Consider the following 19,774-nt stretch of genomic DNA (forward strand, 5'->3'; position numbering starts at 1 on the left):
GTAAAGTCATATTTGAAGAAACAAATTCTTTCAGAATGTTACATATTTCAGAACTTCAAAGGAGACATACAAATGCTCACTAGAAAGTTGGAATTTCCCAAGGCGTTTCCAGACAGATTTGTAATTTTTGCTGTTCTTGATATAGACATGAATTGTTTCTGTGCTTAATGCAAGTTGTTGATTGACGCAGCTGTAATAATGTCATACTCACTGAGCTCCACACTCCCCACAGTGCCAAGGACCATGGTGGAAAAGCTAAATTTTTGTCAACTAGCCCAATAAAAAAAATTATGTATTATTTAAAACTAGAGAAGACCTGAACTGAATTGAAATTTTAGATGTGATCTGTTGCATTTAAATTAATAAACCCCATGAAGGACAGAAAAACTATGTGCTGATAAATGTCATTTGTGGAGTGGGCGTTGTGACAGCTGCCAACACCTGTCACCAGTGTAAATATGCCCTCTTTAGCTACATTCTGATGAAGGAAGTAGAAAACTTAACTGGTATCTTCAGAATGGGCACCATGGTTAAATAGTCTTGTATAGATGGTTCTCCACATGGAATATTTATATCTGTTTCTCTGGTGATCTCATTTCTTTTTCCTAAAATGGTAACACAAATCAATCTTCTAATCGTTCAGGTAAACCACGTTCGCACCAGAGATTTCGACTGCTGTCTAGTTGTGCCCCTCATTGCAGAATCTGGCAATAAGCTGGAACTGGTGATTAGCAGAAACCCACTGGCATCTCAGAAAGGAAGCTCAGAACAACAGACTTCAGTGAGTGGGGAGTGGAGTGATCAGAATAATGCCTTCTTTCAACAGAGTGGACACGCTAATGTTAATACAGAGACACGGGATCCTACAAATACATTATAGCAGAAAATCATTTTAGTGGGACATTTGATAACAAACGATAATTATGGTGCTAAATCCCTTTAAGATTTCTCTGAGATTGAGGCTCAGATGCTATATAGCACTAAAAAGCACAGGAAGTCAGTCTGTCTGTCTCAAGGCTTCTATTAATTCATGGTTCCTTTGGAAAAAGTTTAATCCTTTAAGTCAACTCATTCCTTTCTAAACAATCTATCATTAGCAACAGTACAAAAATGGTAAGGGCCTTTTTTCCCCCCAAATAAGAAACTGGGGAGATGTTTTAAACATTATTTAAACGTTCCTCTCCCTTCAGCAGCAGCAGCTCCTGTTTGAGGGAAAAGCACAGAGTTAACCTCTGCTGACAGTAGTGTCCAAGTTACATGGTTTTCAAAAACATTTTATCAGAAAGGTGCTGTCTGGTGGACAAGGAAGAGCAATATGCTGCACCAGAGTTTCTGGTTTAATGGCTACAGCTGTGATTTTGGGGACCTTTGCTCTGCTGGCAATAAAAGTACACTCTTCAGACAAAGCACAGTTTAGATGTTTTAACAAAATGCTTGTAGGAAGCCGCAGTACACAGTGAATATTACTCCCCCGCTTTGGTAAATTCTGTGAGAACATACGTTATTCCCTATGCAATGAAGTATTTATTGGTGTGTCTTGCAACCTGTGGGGATTTTTAAGCAGAGACTTTTTTAGTGGGATGAAACCTCTGAAGGAGGATTACTGATGAGTAAAACTGAAATGAGCTCAGACAAATTAGAAAGGTTTTTAAAGAAAATGACTTTTTTTAAACTATGTCAGTGGAAGATTGATACAAAAGCTCTTTAATGATCCATAAACCTGTATGTAACCAATTTCTTGAAGGGACAAAAGTCCCATTTAATATGCTTTGTTTTCAGCCTTCTTTATGATAAACGTTACCCTCTGTAACATGTTTTTAGAATTTCAAATTGTAAATATATTTTACAAACACATCACGCAAATTCTTTCCTCTCCCCTCTCCCCCCCCAAGCAATAAAATACTGCCAGTTGCTTTATATGCTCACCAGCAGCTGATTCGGTTTATTCCAGTATTCAAGTTGTTATTGGTAATTCCTGTTATTGGTGAATATAAAGATACTGGATTTGTACATTTGTAGAGTCTCCATATCTAAGCAATCACCTTACTGAGTTGTTTCTGGTCAATTTAAACTGTTGAACTGTATCCCTGTTGCTGTTTCCGATACATGAACAAGCTCACCTGCCCCTGCACACACATGTAGCTCTGATTTCTATTTCAGCACTGCCAGAAAAGATCAGAATGACATTCAATGCTGAATCATGTTAAAAAAAAAAAAAGTTCATGAGTCACTTAAATATGTATTTTTATTTGTAACAAAATAAGTATTAAACTGTAAAGTATTTTTGTACAAATTTAATACTTTAATAGCATGATATTTATCGTCTATGTTATGTTTTTTGAAATTCAAACTGTTGCAAATATTTGTATGGAAAAACTGTATAAATTGAAATAAACAGTGATTTAAAGACATTAAAATTGAGACAGCATCTTACTACTTTGGGTTTTTTTCCACAGTTTTAGCAAAATACACAATGTTTATATTTGGTACACTTTTTCCTGCTGTATGTGTAAAAAAAAAAAAAAAAAAGTTAAAAGCAAGCTGTCTAAATTTTAGTGCAGTATATCTGATGTTTGATTAAACATTCAGCTTATCTCAAAAATTACAATGCAGCAAGTCACATAATACACAAAAAAAGGTTGAAAGTGGAATGTTATTTGAACTCTTAGAATTATGCTTTGCTTTCTTACCAAGATCATTACCAGCATATAACCATTAGCTAAAGCAGCACTAACAAGTTCTACATCTCTTTCAAGTACAAAGTGGGAAAAACTCTCTATGTCATTGATTACAACATCCTTGTTCTATTTGTAACAAAATTAAAATCCATAACCCATCAAAGCTTCATGCCCATAATTCTGCCACATCAGCAATGGCTTCTCATCAATTCCATAGCATAAGGAGATGGATAAATCTTGGTATGGATGGCTACAGTCTTTAAACCTAAACATACGGATCATGTAAGACCTGAGAGTTCATTCTTCACCAAAACAAAAGAATGATGTGCTTTTTGATGACTGACACAGCAAGGAATCTCCTACTAAAACCAGATTGCTGAAAGTACCAAAGGCTCAGTTCAAAACAAGCTGTTCTTCATAGAATGTGCAAATACAGGAAAGCCTTTGAAAAGCATCTGCATACGGAGTGAGGACAGGTAGTTTGTTAGCTTTTGAAAAGCTTCCTAGGAGTTGGTTGTCCCAAAGTTAGATTCTTAAGTCTGGTACACCCAAGTGGGGAATCTTGCACTGTTGTCTGCAAAACAAAACAAAAATGTTATCAGTTTGAACCAGAACTAAAATACAGTAGCATCTTCCAAAAAAGCTCTTTCCTCATGACAGAACTCAGATATAATGCAAAAAGCACCCGTTAAATGTGTTTGTCTGTATAAAAATCAACTGCAATTATTAAATTTTACATTAATCTTCCACAGCAGGTCAGCTCCTAAAACTGACTTCTGTATTAGAAAAAAACTAATACAGGCTAAGCTAGCCAACAGGTCACTGCAATGAGTAACGAGATGTGTAAATTTACTGCTATTGACATCATAATTTATTTTTCCGTAGGAGTCATATATTACTCTGGGAGAACACCTGCCAAACCTTGACTGCTTGACCAATTACTGGTCATCTTGAAAATTATTAAATAAACAAAACAATCATAACAGTACCCAGCTGACTTGCAAAAGTTTTAAGCTTTCTCAGTAAGGAGATACTTACAGGGGGTACTTTCAGGGCATCCTCAGAATTCTCAGCAGAAGCTTGTCTTTTACATAGATTTTGCTGCAGACTGCCCAATGGCTCGTCTTCATTGCAAACTGCTGACCCTTCGTGTTTAATCGAGTCAGCTGGAGGTTCAGATGGGTCAGGAGCACCTTTTGTTACAGAAACAGGCTGAGTCTCAAGCTCATGACTTCGCCAGCTCTTTGTCAGAGGAGAGGAAGTTTGTTTGGGACAGTTGCTTGTTTCTGCAATTGCCTCTCTCAAAAATCTCTGTAAGCGAGTTTTTCTGGGCAGATTCTTGTTAGTGACTGCTCTCCTGAGGTGCAGCTCTTCAGCTATAACGTAGACACGGCAGCGTCCTCTGGTCACAGCTGTGTACACATGCTGCCAGTGCTGACGGCCAGGAGTACCAACCACGTAGACAACAGTTTTTTCCTCAGAACCCTGAAACATGTTTAAGAACACTTTATCAAATTAAGATCAGTAAATAGGTGTTGGGTTGTTGGTTTTTTTAAAAAAAGATAGCTTATAAGAACAAGGAAGTTGGAGACAACCTGGGACACTCAAGTATTTTCTAGCCTGCATTCAAGGAATTTTACTTTCAGGCGAGCATCTTACTCTTTCACATGAAAATACCATGCATTAGGCAAGATGAAACCATGAGAGAATTTTATCAGCTCATCTGTTGGGGTTTTTTTTACCTGAAATGTGTGAATCGTTCTGGCCCATGCATGTTTTATGTGACACAGCTTTTTCAATGCCTTGTATTTCACAGTGAAAGTGGAGCCGTATGTGCTGCTGATGGTCAGTAAGCGCTGCTTATCAATTTCTACATCCTAAAAAAAAAATAGCACAAGAACACTCGGCAGTGTTTGTATCAGCAGTTTGATCAATGTCCATACATCTGTGCGTATCCACATTATAGCTTTCCCTGAAATTACAATAGCTGTAATGTCAGCCAAGTTAAGTGGTTTAAGAAGACCCTAGACCCAAAAGACTGCTGTCTTTCACTGACCACCTTCAAGGAAAATAGTTTCACTGTACAGGGCCTACCCTAACTCCTTCTGGTTAGTAAGAAAAATGCTGAGAAAGGCAGTTTTAACCCTCAGAAAACAGATTATCCTAGGGTACAGTGAAACGTACCAGTGAGATCGCTTAACAATTTGTTGCCACACAGAGAAGAGCCAACCCTTTATGGTTTCCCTTTCCCATGCACAAATACCAATAATTTCATTGCACCGTCTGCTGAGCCAAATCAACTCACTGAACCCTGCAGAAAAATGCAGAGTTTTTTGGGTGCTGTATTTTTTGGTCAGCTTAGTCTTCTGCCAGGGGAGAGCTCAAGCTGTAACATTAGCTTTATTCTTTACTTAATGTTTTGGATAGAGGTAGAAATGTCGTCTTATTTGTTTCAATTATGATACGTTTGAGTATTTACAGATGTATTTACACTAGACATGAGCAGACCAACCGAAACACATTTTAACAAAAATGCCCAGAGATACATTTCTTTTAATTCTCTATTGTGAGTCTGCTTCTTTCTTGCCTTTCACTGACAGTTTAGCAGAAGAGCCAAGTATCTATTATGGACTAAGATTATGAAGTGTGAACTGTTTTGTTCTGGGGATTCAACAAGGACTGAATCAGTTACCACTGAGGTTTTCTGTGCAAGTGCTTGCAGCAGGGCCTTACCCCTGTTATGAAAAATATATCTCCATTGCATAGTCGTTTGCCCTCCTCAGCAGTCTCTGTAGTGAGGCTGGTCTCTCCACTTTTGCATTCATGACGATTAGGATCCTTTCCAAAACCAGAGTCTGGCAAGAGATCCTTGAGGTATATATTCCGCGTGCAGGAAATCTTGTCATCAATTTGAAATAGACGTCGGTTTCTATGGTCCCTAGGTCAGAGGAAAAAAGGGAGAAATATATTTACAAAGTATGCATTTACCATCTCTTAGTACTCCTTTTCTTTCCCCTCTATACTTGGACCAGACTAAAAACCTTAATAATGTTCAAAATAGTTAAGACAACTAACATTTAAAAGATGTTTCTTGAACTTCTGTAAAACCTTTTGGTAAAAAACAGTAATATGAAGTAGAACCAAAATCCTGCTTCCAAAAATATTTATAATATATTTAGAAATCATACAGTGGCAAAAAATAATTTACCTTGAGGGGAAGTCGCTTTTATGTCAATTTTAAATATTCAGCAGTAACCCAAAATCTTGGAATTCACATAATTCATTTAAATGAATGGCAAACAGTTTATGTTATCTCTATTCCCAGTCTAGGTTGAGATTAGAACACCCAAAGGAAGTTTATTAAATAAATGATTGCTAACATAAATAATCAGATCTAGATGAAACATTAAAACTTCTACAGTCTTATTTTAGTTTGTTGGCCTGGCTGTAACACTTTCAAAAACAAAGTGATGTTGTTCACAGGAAAATTGCAGAACTCTGGCTTACCTGGTTACATGATTTGAATAGTGTTGGCAACAAAGTTCATTTATTAGATCACAATCTTGCCTAAATCATACAAAACAAGAACATGAACAAAACCATGATGTACAAAATACACAACTAGATGCAATGTCACATTAACATTAATTTATAAGTAATGGAAAAAGCCCATTTTAGGCATGATGATCTTCCACCAACAATTAAAAAAAATCACTGATTCAGAGTTTAGGAGACAGAGCAGTATAGGAACAGTTCTGTCTAAACACCATCAAAAGTAAGGCAAGGGTGTTTATGATGCATACCTAACATAGCTAATTTGGTTTTAAGATGAAGAAGAAAACTAAAGAAACACTAAAGCCTGTATATATTATTTTCTGCCTGTGGATATATTAAAAATAGTGAGAAGCTGTATTTGCTTTTTAAAGACCTGGAATTTTAACTTTTAAATGTAGATTAAGTACCTATAAGTATATTCTAGAAGAATCTTATATGGAAATCATTAATAACAGTATTTTACCTGAACGTAGACTGGAAAAAATAAATTGATTTCAGAGCTACTCAGCATTCATAACTCACAGGTGACCTAGCTAAAATTTATAAATCACTTATTTGCCCACTAGTAGCCTGTAGATAGGGGCTGTTTCTCAACTGCTGAGAAAAGATTCTTCACAAATAAAAGTGGAAGAGTTTTTTCTTAAGTACACTTTTGTGCAAAAGTCTAAGTTTATGGACTATTGCTACTAATGGACATTACATTTATCCATTCAGTGTTTCTATGAGGCTATCCATACTACTCACACTCCTGTGATGGTTCATATTATCTGTGATTACTAACCTTTCCAATCTTTCCTCAAAGCGTTAGAGCCCTACACCCCAGCCCTTCCTAAATGACGAGTATTGTGCTTCCAAATATCCAAATTGTAGGTATTCACCTCTGCCCAGCAGGAGCACTAATGCCCATCAGATTACATGACTAAATCTAGCCCTTGTCACATGGTGAAAGTGCAAGTATCTTCTGCCATTTGGTCACTGTCCACCTGTGACAGAAGCATGTACAGACAGGAGGTTATATGCTCCACCATGCACCCTGGAATTCACATCTGCCACGATGGGATATGTTTGAATACGGACATTTCTTTGTATTTTGAGGGTTCCTCCTGCAGTCAAGCCCTCAACTTTTGTTTCTGAAGAACACTGTGCTGTTAGCCAACACCAAAGCACAGGCTCTCCGAGAATCTACTACAAAAACTGACCACTTCTATGTCCATCCTTTGTTTCTTTAACATAAACAGTACAAATGAACATGAACTCAAAGGCAGATATCATGGTGCAAAGTAACATCAAGCTTATAGAAAAACACTGTGGAGAGACTGGGAGCAACCAAAAGGTACAGGAAAAAAAAACCTGGCCTGTTGTTCTCTCTAGTAATTTTATGATATTGACACCAGTCTCTCGAACTCAACACATTCAGCTATTTTTAGATTGTGTCTGCTAGCAAGGATTTTTTCAATGTCTGCCTGCATGCTCTATTACCTTCTGAAAGCAATGAACTGCGATTGTTTGGCATCCTGTAGTCCTGGTCCTTTTTTAAGCAAAGTCTTTATTGCAGTTTGCAAATCTGGTTCGGAAAACATTAAAAAAGTAAGGCACTGAATATGCAGAACAAACAATTTAAGAAAGAAAAACACAATTCAATATGAAATTGCTCTTGCTTCAGTGACATTTAAACTTGTTTTAAACAAGAAAAAAAACCAAAAACACACTCCCCCCCCAAAAAAAAACACACCACAAAACACCGATATATATTCTGCCAAAAAGCATCATGCAGTTATCCCACTGTTAAAAACTGAGAGACAAGAGTGATATGGAAATTCTTATTTCTCTGTATTAAACAATTGCATTTCATGGAAAATAAAGATCTGATAGAGCACATTAAAGAGGTTTTTAAGCCACAGACCTACACGTTTAGATTTCACAGAAGAAACCCTTTTTCAGTATTCTGTTTGCTAAGTTACGATAGTAAGGTAAGGTGATAATATTCACACTAATTTTTTTTCCACATTCCCCCCCTGAAGCTTTTTGATGCATATAAAGTAGAGGCCACTCAATCCACTTATCCAATAAAGGTCAAAAAAGCAGAAACAATAGCCCTAACCCTGACCCCAAAACATTTTTAAAAGAAATACTGGTGTCTCCTCTGCTTCCATTTTTCCAACTTGATTCTAGAGTTGGGAGCACAGTCCCATGCAACACACCATTCTGATACAGTGCTGTTTACTCAAATGATTCACATTTGAAAAATTTAATCTTTTAAGGTTTGACAGCTCCAGCTATAATATAAAAAGTATTTGATTACACTGGTGGAAGCTGTATCACCCCCATTTCAAAATGTAACTGATGAGCTGGAGCTCTACAGCGTGTCCTTTGCACTTGTGGGTCTGCTGTGTGCACTTACAGAAGGCTAAAGGTAAACTATGAATCTAGCATTTAAATCTATACCACAAACAAAACCAGACTAAAATCTTCCCAAAATGTTACTACCAGCCAAATAGTCTATGCTTTACCAAAGGGAAAGTCAAGATCACAAACTGACTGGACACACATACCACCACAACTCCCACCAGCAGGCAAAGCAATCAGAATAAATTTCTTCTCTGAGCTTGGCATTGTCATTTCCTCATTCCAACCAGAAACTTTCAGCACCTCATCAAATTCAGGAAACTTCCTGTAAGAGATTCTTGACCAGAGCAGTGGAAGGAAAACAGAAAAGAAAAATTATTTCCAGTTAAAGGATTCAAGTGTACCATCATCTGCATCAGCCTGAAGTTTGCCATTTGTAAGTTTTTAGTCATCTATACTACAGATACCAAAAGCTCTTTCTTCTGAGCGTAACTTGATTTCACACTTGAGACAATGGTAATTTATTCTCTAAAACTTTCAACACTCCAGTAGACACTTATTACCCATTCAGTTCTCATGGGAGCAGACTGGATAACACTGAAGTGATATGGGGGAAAAAAGTGAGAGTGTTTGTAAAACACTTAGAAGTTCTGAACATCTTGCAAATGTTCAGAATATTCTCTAATTTCAATCCACATCAAAAGGTCTTGGGCACTCGGACCTAGATTTTGTTGTTTGAGGTTTAAAAAATAAGTCATGCACTGACAGCAAACAGGACCAAAATTAATGCAAATGCTGGAAACATGCAGGGGTTCTAGGTATTAATACAGCAAAAAATAAAAAGAACTATGATTTAATGGCCCTTGTCATCTAAACTCTCGATGTAATTCAGCTTGTTTTAGCTGTTGTCACACTTACCAGCAAGGTCTTTAAACTTTTTTAGAGAAGGAATTGTTAGTATTTTCAGAAGACAAAGTGATTTGTGCATGCACAACTCATTTGAAAGCAACACAGAGTATTTGATAGTGAAATACGTCCTATAAAATTCAAGAGCATTCTAGCACACACTTTTTTTTTTTGGCCAATACACATACTCCTGGAAAAAAATGCAGTTTGATGTTGTTTGGGGCATTGGTTTGTGGGTTTTTTTAAAAAAAAAAACAAAACTGTTAACTGATTTTGAATAAGAAACTAACAGAAGCAGTACTACAGGCAAACATGGATGCACTACTATTTGCAGGTAAAGGACCAGGCCTACTACAAGAATGCTTCTTACATATGTAAGGAAATCCTACCTTGATGCATTATCTACAATTAGTTGCGACTCAGCTCTGTGATTGGTTTGCAGTTCCACAGAAAAGCCTCTTGATTTTAGACCCTCAAAGATATCAGCTAACATGTTTCCTGGGTCTATGCTTGGCAGCTGTCTAGTATCACCTAAACAGAATGCAAATTAGTATTTGTGAGAAGCAGTAACAGACCATCTGTTAAAAACTGTCTCAAAAAAACACTGGAATTAATAAACACTCAACCCTCTACATACTAAAATGCTTCCTCAATATAATTCACGTGAAATAAAACTTTCAAGAATCTAAGAAACTTTGTTTGGGGAATCAGGCTGTAGTCTTGTTTAAATTTTTCATATTCCTTGCTCAGTAATGTTTTACTAGCACATGCAAATCACTCTGCATGATGACCACTGACAGCAATCACATCTTATTCAAACACATTTTGAAAGTTACATATTTAAAAACAAACACCATAAATGGCATGTCAAAAAGCAAACCTCTGAGAAAGGAGAAAACATTGCTTTTACACTTGTTTTCCTTTCTGATTTAAAACAAGATGATCCTAGCATTAAGAACGACACGAAATCTCCATTCTAACATGTGATTAATATGCTAACGCTAGCTTCTTTAAATTTAAGAAAAAACAGACAAGTCTTTCAGTTGCAAGAAGTAATAAGCAACCACATGGAAGTCATAATACTTTCAGAATGAGACAAAACAGTGCTAAACAGAGAATGGAGATAATGATGCTTTCATATTGACAGATGAGATGGAACCTATGAATAAGCAGAAATATCCAAGTACAGAATAATGTAACATTCTGGGGTTTTTAAGAGACTGAATGAGACCAGTGGCAGCTCTGACATTATTATATATAATAATATATATACGCTGTATATTATATATATTATAGCATAATAAATTATAAATTTAGCATTATACAATATTTAATAATATGCGCTGCATATTATTAAATATTGTATAATGCTAAATTTGCTGTTTCACTTACCTAGAATAATAAGTTTGGCAAGCTGAGCATGCTCACACAAGAGTTTTAAAACTAAACTAAGAATGTGTACAGACACCAAACTTCCTTCATCCACAACAAGAATTGTCACAGAAGAAAACCTCCATGGCTGTGCTTGTTCACTCTGCCTCCATGATTTAAAACTATAGATGATCTAGGAAAAAAATCAAAATAAATCAAGCTCTGACATTGACCAACTGTAAACAACTGTCTTACAAAAGTAGCCAGAGTGTGTGGTATCTTCTAATGTTGTATTTAAAGCTATTATCTGAAATCCTGAACTTAAATCTATAAAGACTCAGAAAACTTAACTGTCCAGTCTTATTTTCCTCCTAGGTGAATACATTTCTAGTTGAGACTATCAACACTTATTTACATTAAAATGCAGAAATGCATCCTTTTTTTTTGTCGGCAGGGAGTCTAAAGGATATAAGGTCAGTCATTAGGTTGCTCAGTAACAGAACACCTCCTACAACAACTTGCTGACATTAATAAAGCCCCAATGCATGGGGAAGGGGAACAGGCAGCTATCCAGTCCTGAGAGATAAAATAAGTCCACAGTACTTTTTATGTCATTATAATTTTTATTTATACAGGTTATTGCACACCTCCAAGTCTTCTTGGCACCTTCCACTACCTAGGACAACAGGCTTTTTAACAAAGAGTTTGCTTTCTACTTTTTCCTAAAAAAATTGCACAATATTTAATAGTCATTAAGAAAACACCAAGTGAATGAAATTTATCTCACTATTCAACCCCAAGCTATCAATCTCTTCGTGCAGGTATCCGTATGATGACTAGGCAACAGGACACTACAAAAGAGCTCTGCCATTTAGAAAGCATTTCTCTCTTTCTCAAAAGGTAACAACTAAGAAACAAAAGGCACCCAATGTCCTAGAAAAGCATAAATTTGAGATTTAAGTAGAAAAAAGCCCCAAAGTTAAAGCAAATTATGTATTTCAAATGATTGATTTATAATGCTGACAAGCTGTACCTATGCATTATCATTAATAGCTACAGATCTCATAAGGAAAGTCCATTAATGAGCTTTTTTCCCCAAAAAAAAATGGACAGTGCCAAAAGGTCTTTCAGAACACAACTTCAAAAAAAAAAAAAATTCCTTACCTGATGCAGTGTATATGCAGGAAGCTTAGTTTTTTCACTTAAAAGGCTTGCCGCCCTCCCTGTAGGTGCAGTAAATAGTACATTCACAAGTTTTTTTGTGTACATATTCTCCGATTCCCAATGATGATCAAAGGTATTCCATTCCTCAGATGCATCCAGGTCTTCTTCAAAGTCCTTAGAAGCAGCTTCCACTTCTTTTTCAATCTGCTTTAAGTGACGAAAAAGGCAGCTAACTATTGTACTCTTCCCACAGCCTCCTTTTCCACTTATGATTGTGACAGGATTAGAACAAATCTTTTCCATAGCAGTCACTTGATCTAAGTCTACCTCTGCTTTACTCTGGGTACCAGACGTAGACCCCACTTTGTTTTCAGGAAAGTGATTTTCACAGTTATGACTGTCTGGATTATTTTTCTTCAGATGTTCCATTTCACAAGCCTGGGTAACATTCATTTTGTTATCTACCATTTCTCTTGGTGTCTCAAAAGCATTAAGTATCTTTCTCACATCAACATCCAGTTTCCATGAGCAGTCTGACAGAAGGCCACCTACATACATTGCAATGTCTTTTTCAGATTTGTAAAGATGAGGCAGAAACACTCGTTTTTTCTCCCTAATCACTACCTTCTGATCTTTCAAAAATTCAAGAGATTGCCAAACATTCTCAATGGACATATCTTTTGATACAAGTCGAGCTAATTCATCTTGATCTTCATAAGTGTGTCCCATTTCTCTACAATGTTTCTTGAGTTGATCATACAGAATTAATGCATTCTTCTGCAAGTCAGGAATCTTCCGGAGGAGCTGTTTGCACTGACAGAAGGCGGCCCATGTTGCCTCACAGTAAGAAAGGTTCAGTTCTCTATAGGTAATCTCCACAAAAAAGAATAAAAGCAAACGTATATTTATTTCAGAAGTGTTAGCCTCTTGCTGAATAACATTCCTCCTAGTAAATACAAATTGCAACTCAGAGGGTAGAAGTCTATAAAAATTTATTTATTTTTCATAATGTATGAAATTATAATGCTTTTCAAGCTATATGAGAGCAAGATATTTAAACGTAAGATGGAATAATTCCTCTCAGTCACCATTCTGTATAAAACAAACTTTAAAAATCAAAAACCTGGCAAAGAAATGAGGTATTAGGGAGAACTCATGCACATCCAATTAGCACAATTTAAAGTAAAGGCACAAAAACTGTAGAGACAGACCACAAGAAACACATTAGCCAGAATACTGTACCCAATTCTGAACATGCAACTTCAAGAAAAGTTAGAAAAGCAAAGCTCATATTAAAATTGGCCAAAGATGTCACAACCTACAACAAGTAGGGTTATTCTGTTATGTAAACAAGAAGCAGAAACAGAAAGAAAATATTGGCCCACCATTTAACAGAAGAGATGAATTAGTCACTGAAAAGGCAGACACTCTCATCATTTTCTTCACCTCTGTCTTTACCAACACTGTTGTGCCCCAGGCCTTGGGAACAAAAATCCAGGTCGTCTCAAACACAGACCCACCATAAGTGAAGGAAGAGTTGGTATGTGAACTATTACAGGAGCTTTACCCCTACAAATCCATGGGCCCTCATGTTATCCACCCAAGGGTGTTAAGAGAGCTGGCTGACATCGTTGCGAGGCCACTCTATAATATTTGAGAGGTCATGGAGGTCAGGGATGTCCTACATCTACAAGAAGGGCTTAAAGGAGGATCCAGGAAATTGCAGGCCCGTCAGTCTTACTTCAATCCTTGGGAAAGTTATGGAACAAATCTTCCCAGGGGTTATCACAAGTCAAATGAAGCACCTAACTGGGAAAAGTCAGCACGGATTCACCAAGGGCAAATTGTGCCTGACAAACCTAATCGCCTTCTACGACAAAGTAACCTTCTCAGGTGATGTGGGCTGAGCGGTGGACATTGTCTACCTGGATTTCTCCAAGGCTTTTGATACAGTTCCCCAAGACTCCTCCTAGAGAAGCTGATCTATTACGGTCTAGACAAGCGGTCTGTGCGGTGGGTGGGGAACTGGCTGACAGGCCACACGCAGAGGGTGGTGATAAATAGCTTTTTTATACTGGCAAAACTGTCACAAGTGTTGTCCACCAGGGATAGATATTGGGCTGTTCACTGTTCAGATACACTGTTCAGTATCTTCATAAGTGATCTGGATGATGGAATCAGGGGTACCCTGGTAAAGTTTGCTGATGATACCAAACTGAGCGGGAAAGTGGACACTTTGGAAGGAAGAGCCACCAGGCAGGAAGACCTGGACATGCTGTAAGAGTGGGCTAACAAGAACCTTATGAAGTTCAACAAGGACAAGTGTAAGGGAACTGGGGAAACATAATCCAGGAGTGCAGCACAGGCTGGGATATACCTGGTTGGAGAGCAGCTCTGGAAAGGGACCTGGGGGTCCTGGTGGACAAGACACTCACATGAGTGAAGACTGTGATGCAGCGGCAAAGAAAGCCAACAGGATACTGGGAGGCATCAACAAGGGCATCACAAGCAGAAATAAAGAAGTCATTATCCCACTCTACTCAGCGCTTATCAGGCCCCACCTGGAATACTGTGTTCAGTTCTGGTCCCTGCTATACAAAAAAAGATGTGGACAGGCTGGAGAGCACCCAGAGAAGGGCTACAAAGATGATCAAGGGTCTGGGAAAGCCTGTCACATGAGGGAAGGCTGAAAGAATGGGGTTTGTTCAGCCTTGAAAAGAAAAGGCTTAGGGGAGACCTTATAACCATGTCCCAGTATTTCAAGGGTGGCTACAGAGAAGATGGAGACTCCTTTTTTACAAGGAGTTGCGTGAAAAAGATGAGGGGTAATGGGCACCAAGTTACTCCTGAGAAGATTCTGATTGGACATAAGAGGAAAATTTTTCACAATGAGAGCAATCAGCCATTGGAATAATCTCCCCAAGGAACTGATGGATTCCCCAACACTGGACACTTTTAAGATTCAGCTGGACAGGGTGCTGGGTCATCTTGTCTAGACTGCGCTTTTGCCAAGAAAGGTTGGACCAGATGATCCTTGACGTCCCTTCCAACCTGGTATTCTATGAAGAAATACACAATACAACCTTTATAGAGACTACCACAAAATAGTGAAAGACTGAAGGAAATAAAAATTAATTGGACTTGCTGAGCCTTAAGACAAAAAGCTACAGAGAGTCTTTAAACAATGAAAAAAATGCAGAGAGAATGCAGGTCCTTGGTACAAGAAACAAGAGAGCAACAAGACTATATTGCATCAAGGTTAACTCAAATTGGACAGCACAAAAGTTTTTTAAAGGAAAGGATGTGAACAGCAGAATATGCTGGCTAGACTGCTGAACCTCTGAAATTGGAGGTCTTAAAGACAAGTCAGAATATCTGTCAGTAAATGCACTGGGGGGCTGAAGCAGAGGGATTAACTAATTACACTTCTGAACTATGGAGCTCTAGCTCCCATCTGAGGTACAGGAGCACTAAGGTGAGATGCAGAAGCAGCAAAGTTGCACAGCAAGTGTAGCAAAGGAAAACGGGAAGGTTAACAGCAACTGCAAATCCTGTTACAAAAAAGGAGAACCGCTAGACCAGATGACCTCTTACAGATTAATTTATTTACCTTACTATGAAAGCAGACACACTGTTCTATGTATTCAGAACATTTGCTCGTATAAAACTGGACAACTGAGGATTTTAAATTAGCTTTTGCATTTTGTTCCAATTACCTCGAGTATTCAATTTTCTGTTACTTGTAGAAAAGAATAAACAAATGGTTGTAATAAAACAACTTTTAAAATCTTTTGAGATTAATTTATTGTAGAACTAGGAAAAAAACCCTTTGCTGAAACTGAGCCTAGTACATCATCCATTTCCAAATGAACTAAACCTACCTCCTACAAATGCCCAGTTAATAAACTGAGTGTAACTGAAACGGCATTATATTCTAACAAAGCTCAAATGTAACAAACACCACATTATTTACACTGCTTAACATTACTTACCCTGCTGAATCCAAGTTTCCATGGCTCATTCTTTAATATCTCATCCAATTTTGTTAGTATCTTGTCTTGAAAATATATTTTCTCACCATCCATACCATTGTTTTCTTCAGTCTTTCTTTGCCCACACGCCATATCCAACAGACTGCAAAAATGGCGTGGCAGAAGAATCGGCAAGCACTCCAATAACATTGGAAAAGTCAGAGCTACCCATACCGCCTTTCCTGCAACTGTATGCACCATAAACCAAAAAAGTTTTAAGCAACATACAAAGATATTTGTAAAGGCAATTTAAACTGACTCTGGCTTTTGTTTCTGCCTCTCCTGCATCTAAACCATCCCAAATTTCTTTCAGTTTCTGATTCTTTGTGGTCCTTTCCAAATTCTTTTAAAGTCTATTTTCTCTGAAGTGCTCTGGGAAAAATAATGTAAACAGATGACCTAAAAACTGCACCCAAATGTACTCATTTGGAAAATATCTATCATACACTTGGTTTAAACTGCATACTCAATAGCATTTTGTAGAAAGTCAGTTCAGACCTCACCACACCTGCCTTTTATCTAAAGCTAATTTTCATAGAGATGTACAGAAGAACATCTGAAATCTCAAATAAGAAAAGAGGCTTCTAAAATTGTAGTATAAGATCAGCAGAGGAGCTTAGGAAAACAGTGCTCTCCACAGGCTTTTTCAATGACCCCAAACTTAAGCCATCACTTTCCCTGGTTGTATTGGTGTTGCAATCTGCAAAAGGGGGATAATGAAATGGATTTGCTCTACACCTTGCTTTAAAAAACTGATTTCAGAAGAAAGTGAGACTTTTAGACATTTTATCTCTTGGCAAGAAAAAACAAACAATTTTTAATTAAGTGTTAAGGAAACTTCATAATTCCGTATTTAAAACACCAATTTTTCTCAGTGAAGTGCTTTTTCTGATGCCTTAACCTACAGAAGGGCAAAGATTAAACCTCTTCTGATCCCTGTCTTACCTACAGAAAGGCAAAGATAAAACCTTTTCCCTTTAAAGCAGGTACTTAATTTACACGTGGAGAATCACCATACACTATCTCCAAGCAAAAATATCATGACGGCTTGAAAAACAAATTGCTCAAGCCCATAATAATTAATGACAACCAGAAAAAATTACAATAGCAGCAATATGACATACACAGGGGTGGGTGGTTGTTTCTATTGCCCAATGATAGAGAAAGAAGAAAACTTAAATTTGTTGCAAAGTAATTTAAGTTAGATATTAGGAAAAATCCGCCAACTACACCAGTGAACAGGATATCTAGGCACACTGTACAATCTTCACTCCTGAAGATTCATGAACACACTGGACAAGCCTCAATCAAAAATGATCCATATATCTCATTAAAATTCACACAGCGAACTAGAACCAAGTTTCTACCACTATCAATTCCCATCCTTCCGTGGTCACAAAAAGTTTTAAAGTCCATAAACAGGGGTTAAGAACTTTTCTACCATTATAAAAACAGAACAAAAAGTGTGAAAGTCCATAGAACTGAAAATTTTCCTCTCTTTACACGTAATTTGGAGTAAAGTCAGCTCAAGTCTAGCAGAGTCTCTGAACTCTACTGTTAAGACACAAATTAACCTCTGAAATTGTCACCTCCATCTTTTGACCTGACATTGTCCAGTAAACTTGAAGACTTCTTTTGCATGCAACAGTAGATAGACCCAACCTGTCCATATAGATTTATGCACAGCTGCAGGTGAATTTTAAAGACCTCCTCAAATTCAAAGTACTGAGTCCCACAGCACTGACCCCTAAGTGGCTCTGTACAGCACCAACCCAGGACTGCCTATGTCCACATCAGGAACATGGTATAATCAGATCATCAGAGCAAACAAGGGAACTAGTCCTGAAGACATGCCTCAGATGACTTGACTTTCTGTACTTCAGAGTTTTGCTTCAGACCACCTATAGTCTGGTCCCACAGACTGAATGCCCATTAGGGGTTGGAATACCTTAGGTATGCAATTGGAACTGGAATTCTAGTTAGTAAGGCTACAGAATTCAGGGAAGTCCTTATGTGTTTCTAACTGTATGCCTATCTTTAACTGGTCAGCTGTCCCACTGTCCTCAAATTTTTTTAAAAAGAGTAATTTTTGCATGTTCAAAATTCATTTGAATGCACACTTCGTATGAGGACATGTTAGCCTGAACATAGTATCTGGACAGAACTCATTAGCTTATAAAACAATCAAAATAGCACAGGATATACCTACATGATTTTGAAACATAGGAGATGATGTCATAAGCCCGAGTGCCTCTTTGTTTCTTCCCTGTCTTTATGTATGAAACTTGGAACTGTTTTAGTTTTTCTTCAAGATTTCTAAAACTCAGCATAGACTCTTTAGGAAGCCAAGTAAAAAACTTGTCTTTAAAATCCTCAGGAACATCACATTCCTTAAGAAAGAGTGAAAAGACTTGACGGTTGTTTTCTTCTATATCAGTCCGCAGAAAATATGATGGATATCCTTGCACAAAGTACTTCAACCCTGTTTTTTTAGCTTTAACATTAACTCTCCACCAAGGGCCAACTAATGGAAAACGTCCAACCACTTCATACTCCTCTCCGGAGTCGTCGTCTTGTATAACAACTGAATCATGAAAAAGAAAAATAAAACCATTGTTAATTGACAGTCATAGAGATTAAAAGTTCAGTTTGATTAAAAGAGTTTTGTTTGTTCAAAGCTTATTTTTCTTTTGTAGAAGTTGCAGCAGTAGAAGTGAAGCAGGCGTTTTCATAAATTTCCTGATGTCTTTCCGGTAGTATTTAAAACCAAAAGCAAAACCAACCTCAAAAACAAGCTCTAAAACTGCTTCAAGTATCAGCACTACAAAAGTAAACTTGCATATGAATATTTATTAAGCCAGCTAAACACGCTGGTTTAGTATCACACCATTTATGCCAAGTCAAGTTTGCAATTCCATTTTAAAGTTTTGCCACAAAGTACTGCATGATGGTGACTGTATTCCCTTCAGATGCATTTGTATACCAAATATTTCCTGCAACTAAACCCACCAAAGTTACAAGCAATTAATACAATACACTCTTTAAAATTTTGTATGACTTAGTTTGCCTCCTTCTGTCACAAAAAATAAACACACCGTTCCTCGATCCACAATCAGGTCTAAATGCTACAAGCAGAACAAAGTGAGCACCTGCCTTTAGCAGGACATCCTTCTCACCAAACCAGAGTACCATCAGCTCTTAGGTCTGTAACAACTTTATATTTTCCTTGTTATCTAGCTCAATTTAGCTATTTTTAAAACAATTTTCAGATAAAATACTCCTGCTAGGGAGAAGTCACTCCAGCATCACCTGCTTTTCTAAGTACTATATAGAAAGTAGGGAATCGTTAATGCCAAGTATCAACGCTCTTACATGTCATAAAAGAAAGAAAAAAAAAATGTGTAAAGTTAACTTGAATGGAAAAACTTTGTGTTTTCTTACTGTTGCAATACCGTGGCCATAACAAAAAAAGCGCGAACTACAACACTCTTCCACTACCTGCGTAAGATTTATCAACTACTTCAGATCGTTTTCCCTTTACTTGTCGTCAATTCAGTAACCGGGGAGGGAGCGAGTTCCGATTTTATTTGCTTTGACAACATTCTACACGAGCAGGCAAGGGCCTGACGGCCCCGGCGAGGAGGCAGGGGGGCGCAGGGCCAGACACGCGGGCCGCGGGACAGCCGCACACACACACACACGCACACACACACACCCCGCCAT

The 19,774-nt window shown here is 37.6% G+C and overlaps 2 protein-coding genes across 14 annotated transcripts in view; one reads left to right on the plus strand and one right to left on the minus strand.

Annotated features, from left to right (window-relative positions):
- GRIP1 (glutamate receptor interacting protein 1) overlaps nucleotides 1-2,417 on the plus strand; it is a 235,284-nt gene extending 232,867 nt beyond the window's left edge. For all 13 annotated transcript variants that reach the window (XM_026841100.1, XM_026841111.1, XM_026841106.1 and 10 more), the window contains one exon: nucleotides 644-2,417. In XM_026841100.1, the coding sequence (XP_026696901.1) occupies nucleotides 644-880 (237 nt within the window). In that variant the 3' untranslated portion in view covers nucleotides 881-2,417. The remainder of the gene's footprint in view (nucleotides 1-643) is intronic.
- Nucleotides 2,418-2,450: 33 nt separating this feature from the next.
- HELB (DNA helicase B) lies at nucleotides 2,451-19,243 on the minus strand. Its single transcript, XM_026865175.1, has 13 exons — nucleotides 19,147-19,243; nucleotides 18,261-18,635; nucleotides 16,013-16,239; nucleotides 12,021-12,893; nucleotides 10,878-11,049; nucleotides 9,875-10,016; nucleotides 8,786-8,916; nucleotides 7,713-7,797; nucleotides 6,186-6,245; nucleotides 5,412-5,616; nucleotides 4,421-4,555; nucleotides 3,717-4,163; nucleotides 2,451-3,252 (listed from the first exon to the last, which is right to left on the minus strand). The coding sequence occupies exons 1-13, from the start codon at nucleotides 19,241-19,243 to the stop codon at nucleotides 3,163-3,165; spliced, it is 3,039 nt and encodes a 1,012-aa protein (XP_026720976.1). The 3' UTR covers nucleotides 2,451-3,162.
- Nucleotides 19,244-19,774: the final 531 nt, after the last annotated feature.

This window comes from Athene cunicularia, assembly GCF_003259725.1.
Source record: "Athene cunicularia isolate RWA chromosome 1 unlocalized genomic scaffold, athCun1 chr1_part2, whole genome shotgun sequence".
Lineage (NCBI taxonomy): Eukaryota > Metazoa > Chordata > Aves > Strigiformes > Strigidae > Athene > Athene cunicularia.

Excerpts from the sequence above, each read along its gene's own strand:
- HELB (XM_026865175.1), bottom strand. The coding sequence starts at position 19,243 with ATGGTACTCTGGTTTGGTGAGAAGGATGTCCTGCTAAAGGCAGGTGCT. Across the intron at positions 5,617-6,185 it reads TATTCAAATCATGTAACCAG|GGACCATAGAAACCGACGTC; the intron begins GTAAGCCAGAGT and ends CCTCTGACCTAG. Across the intron at positions 4,164-4,420 it reads GAACGATTCACACATTTCAG|GGTTCTGAGGAAAAAACTGT; the intron begins GTAAAAAAAACC and ends AACATGTTTCAG.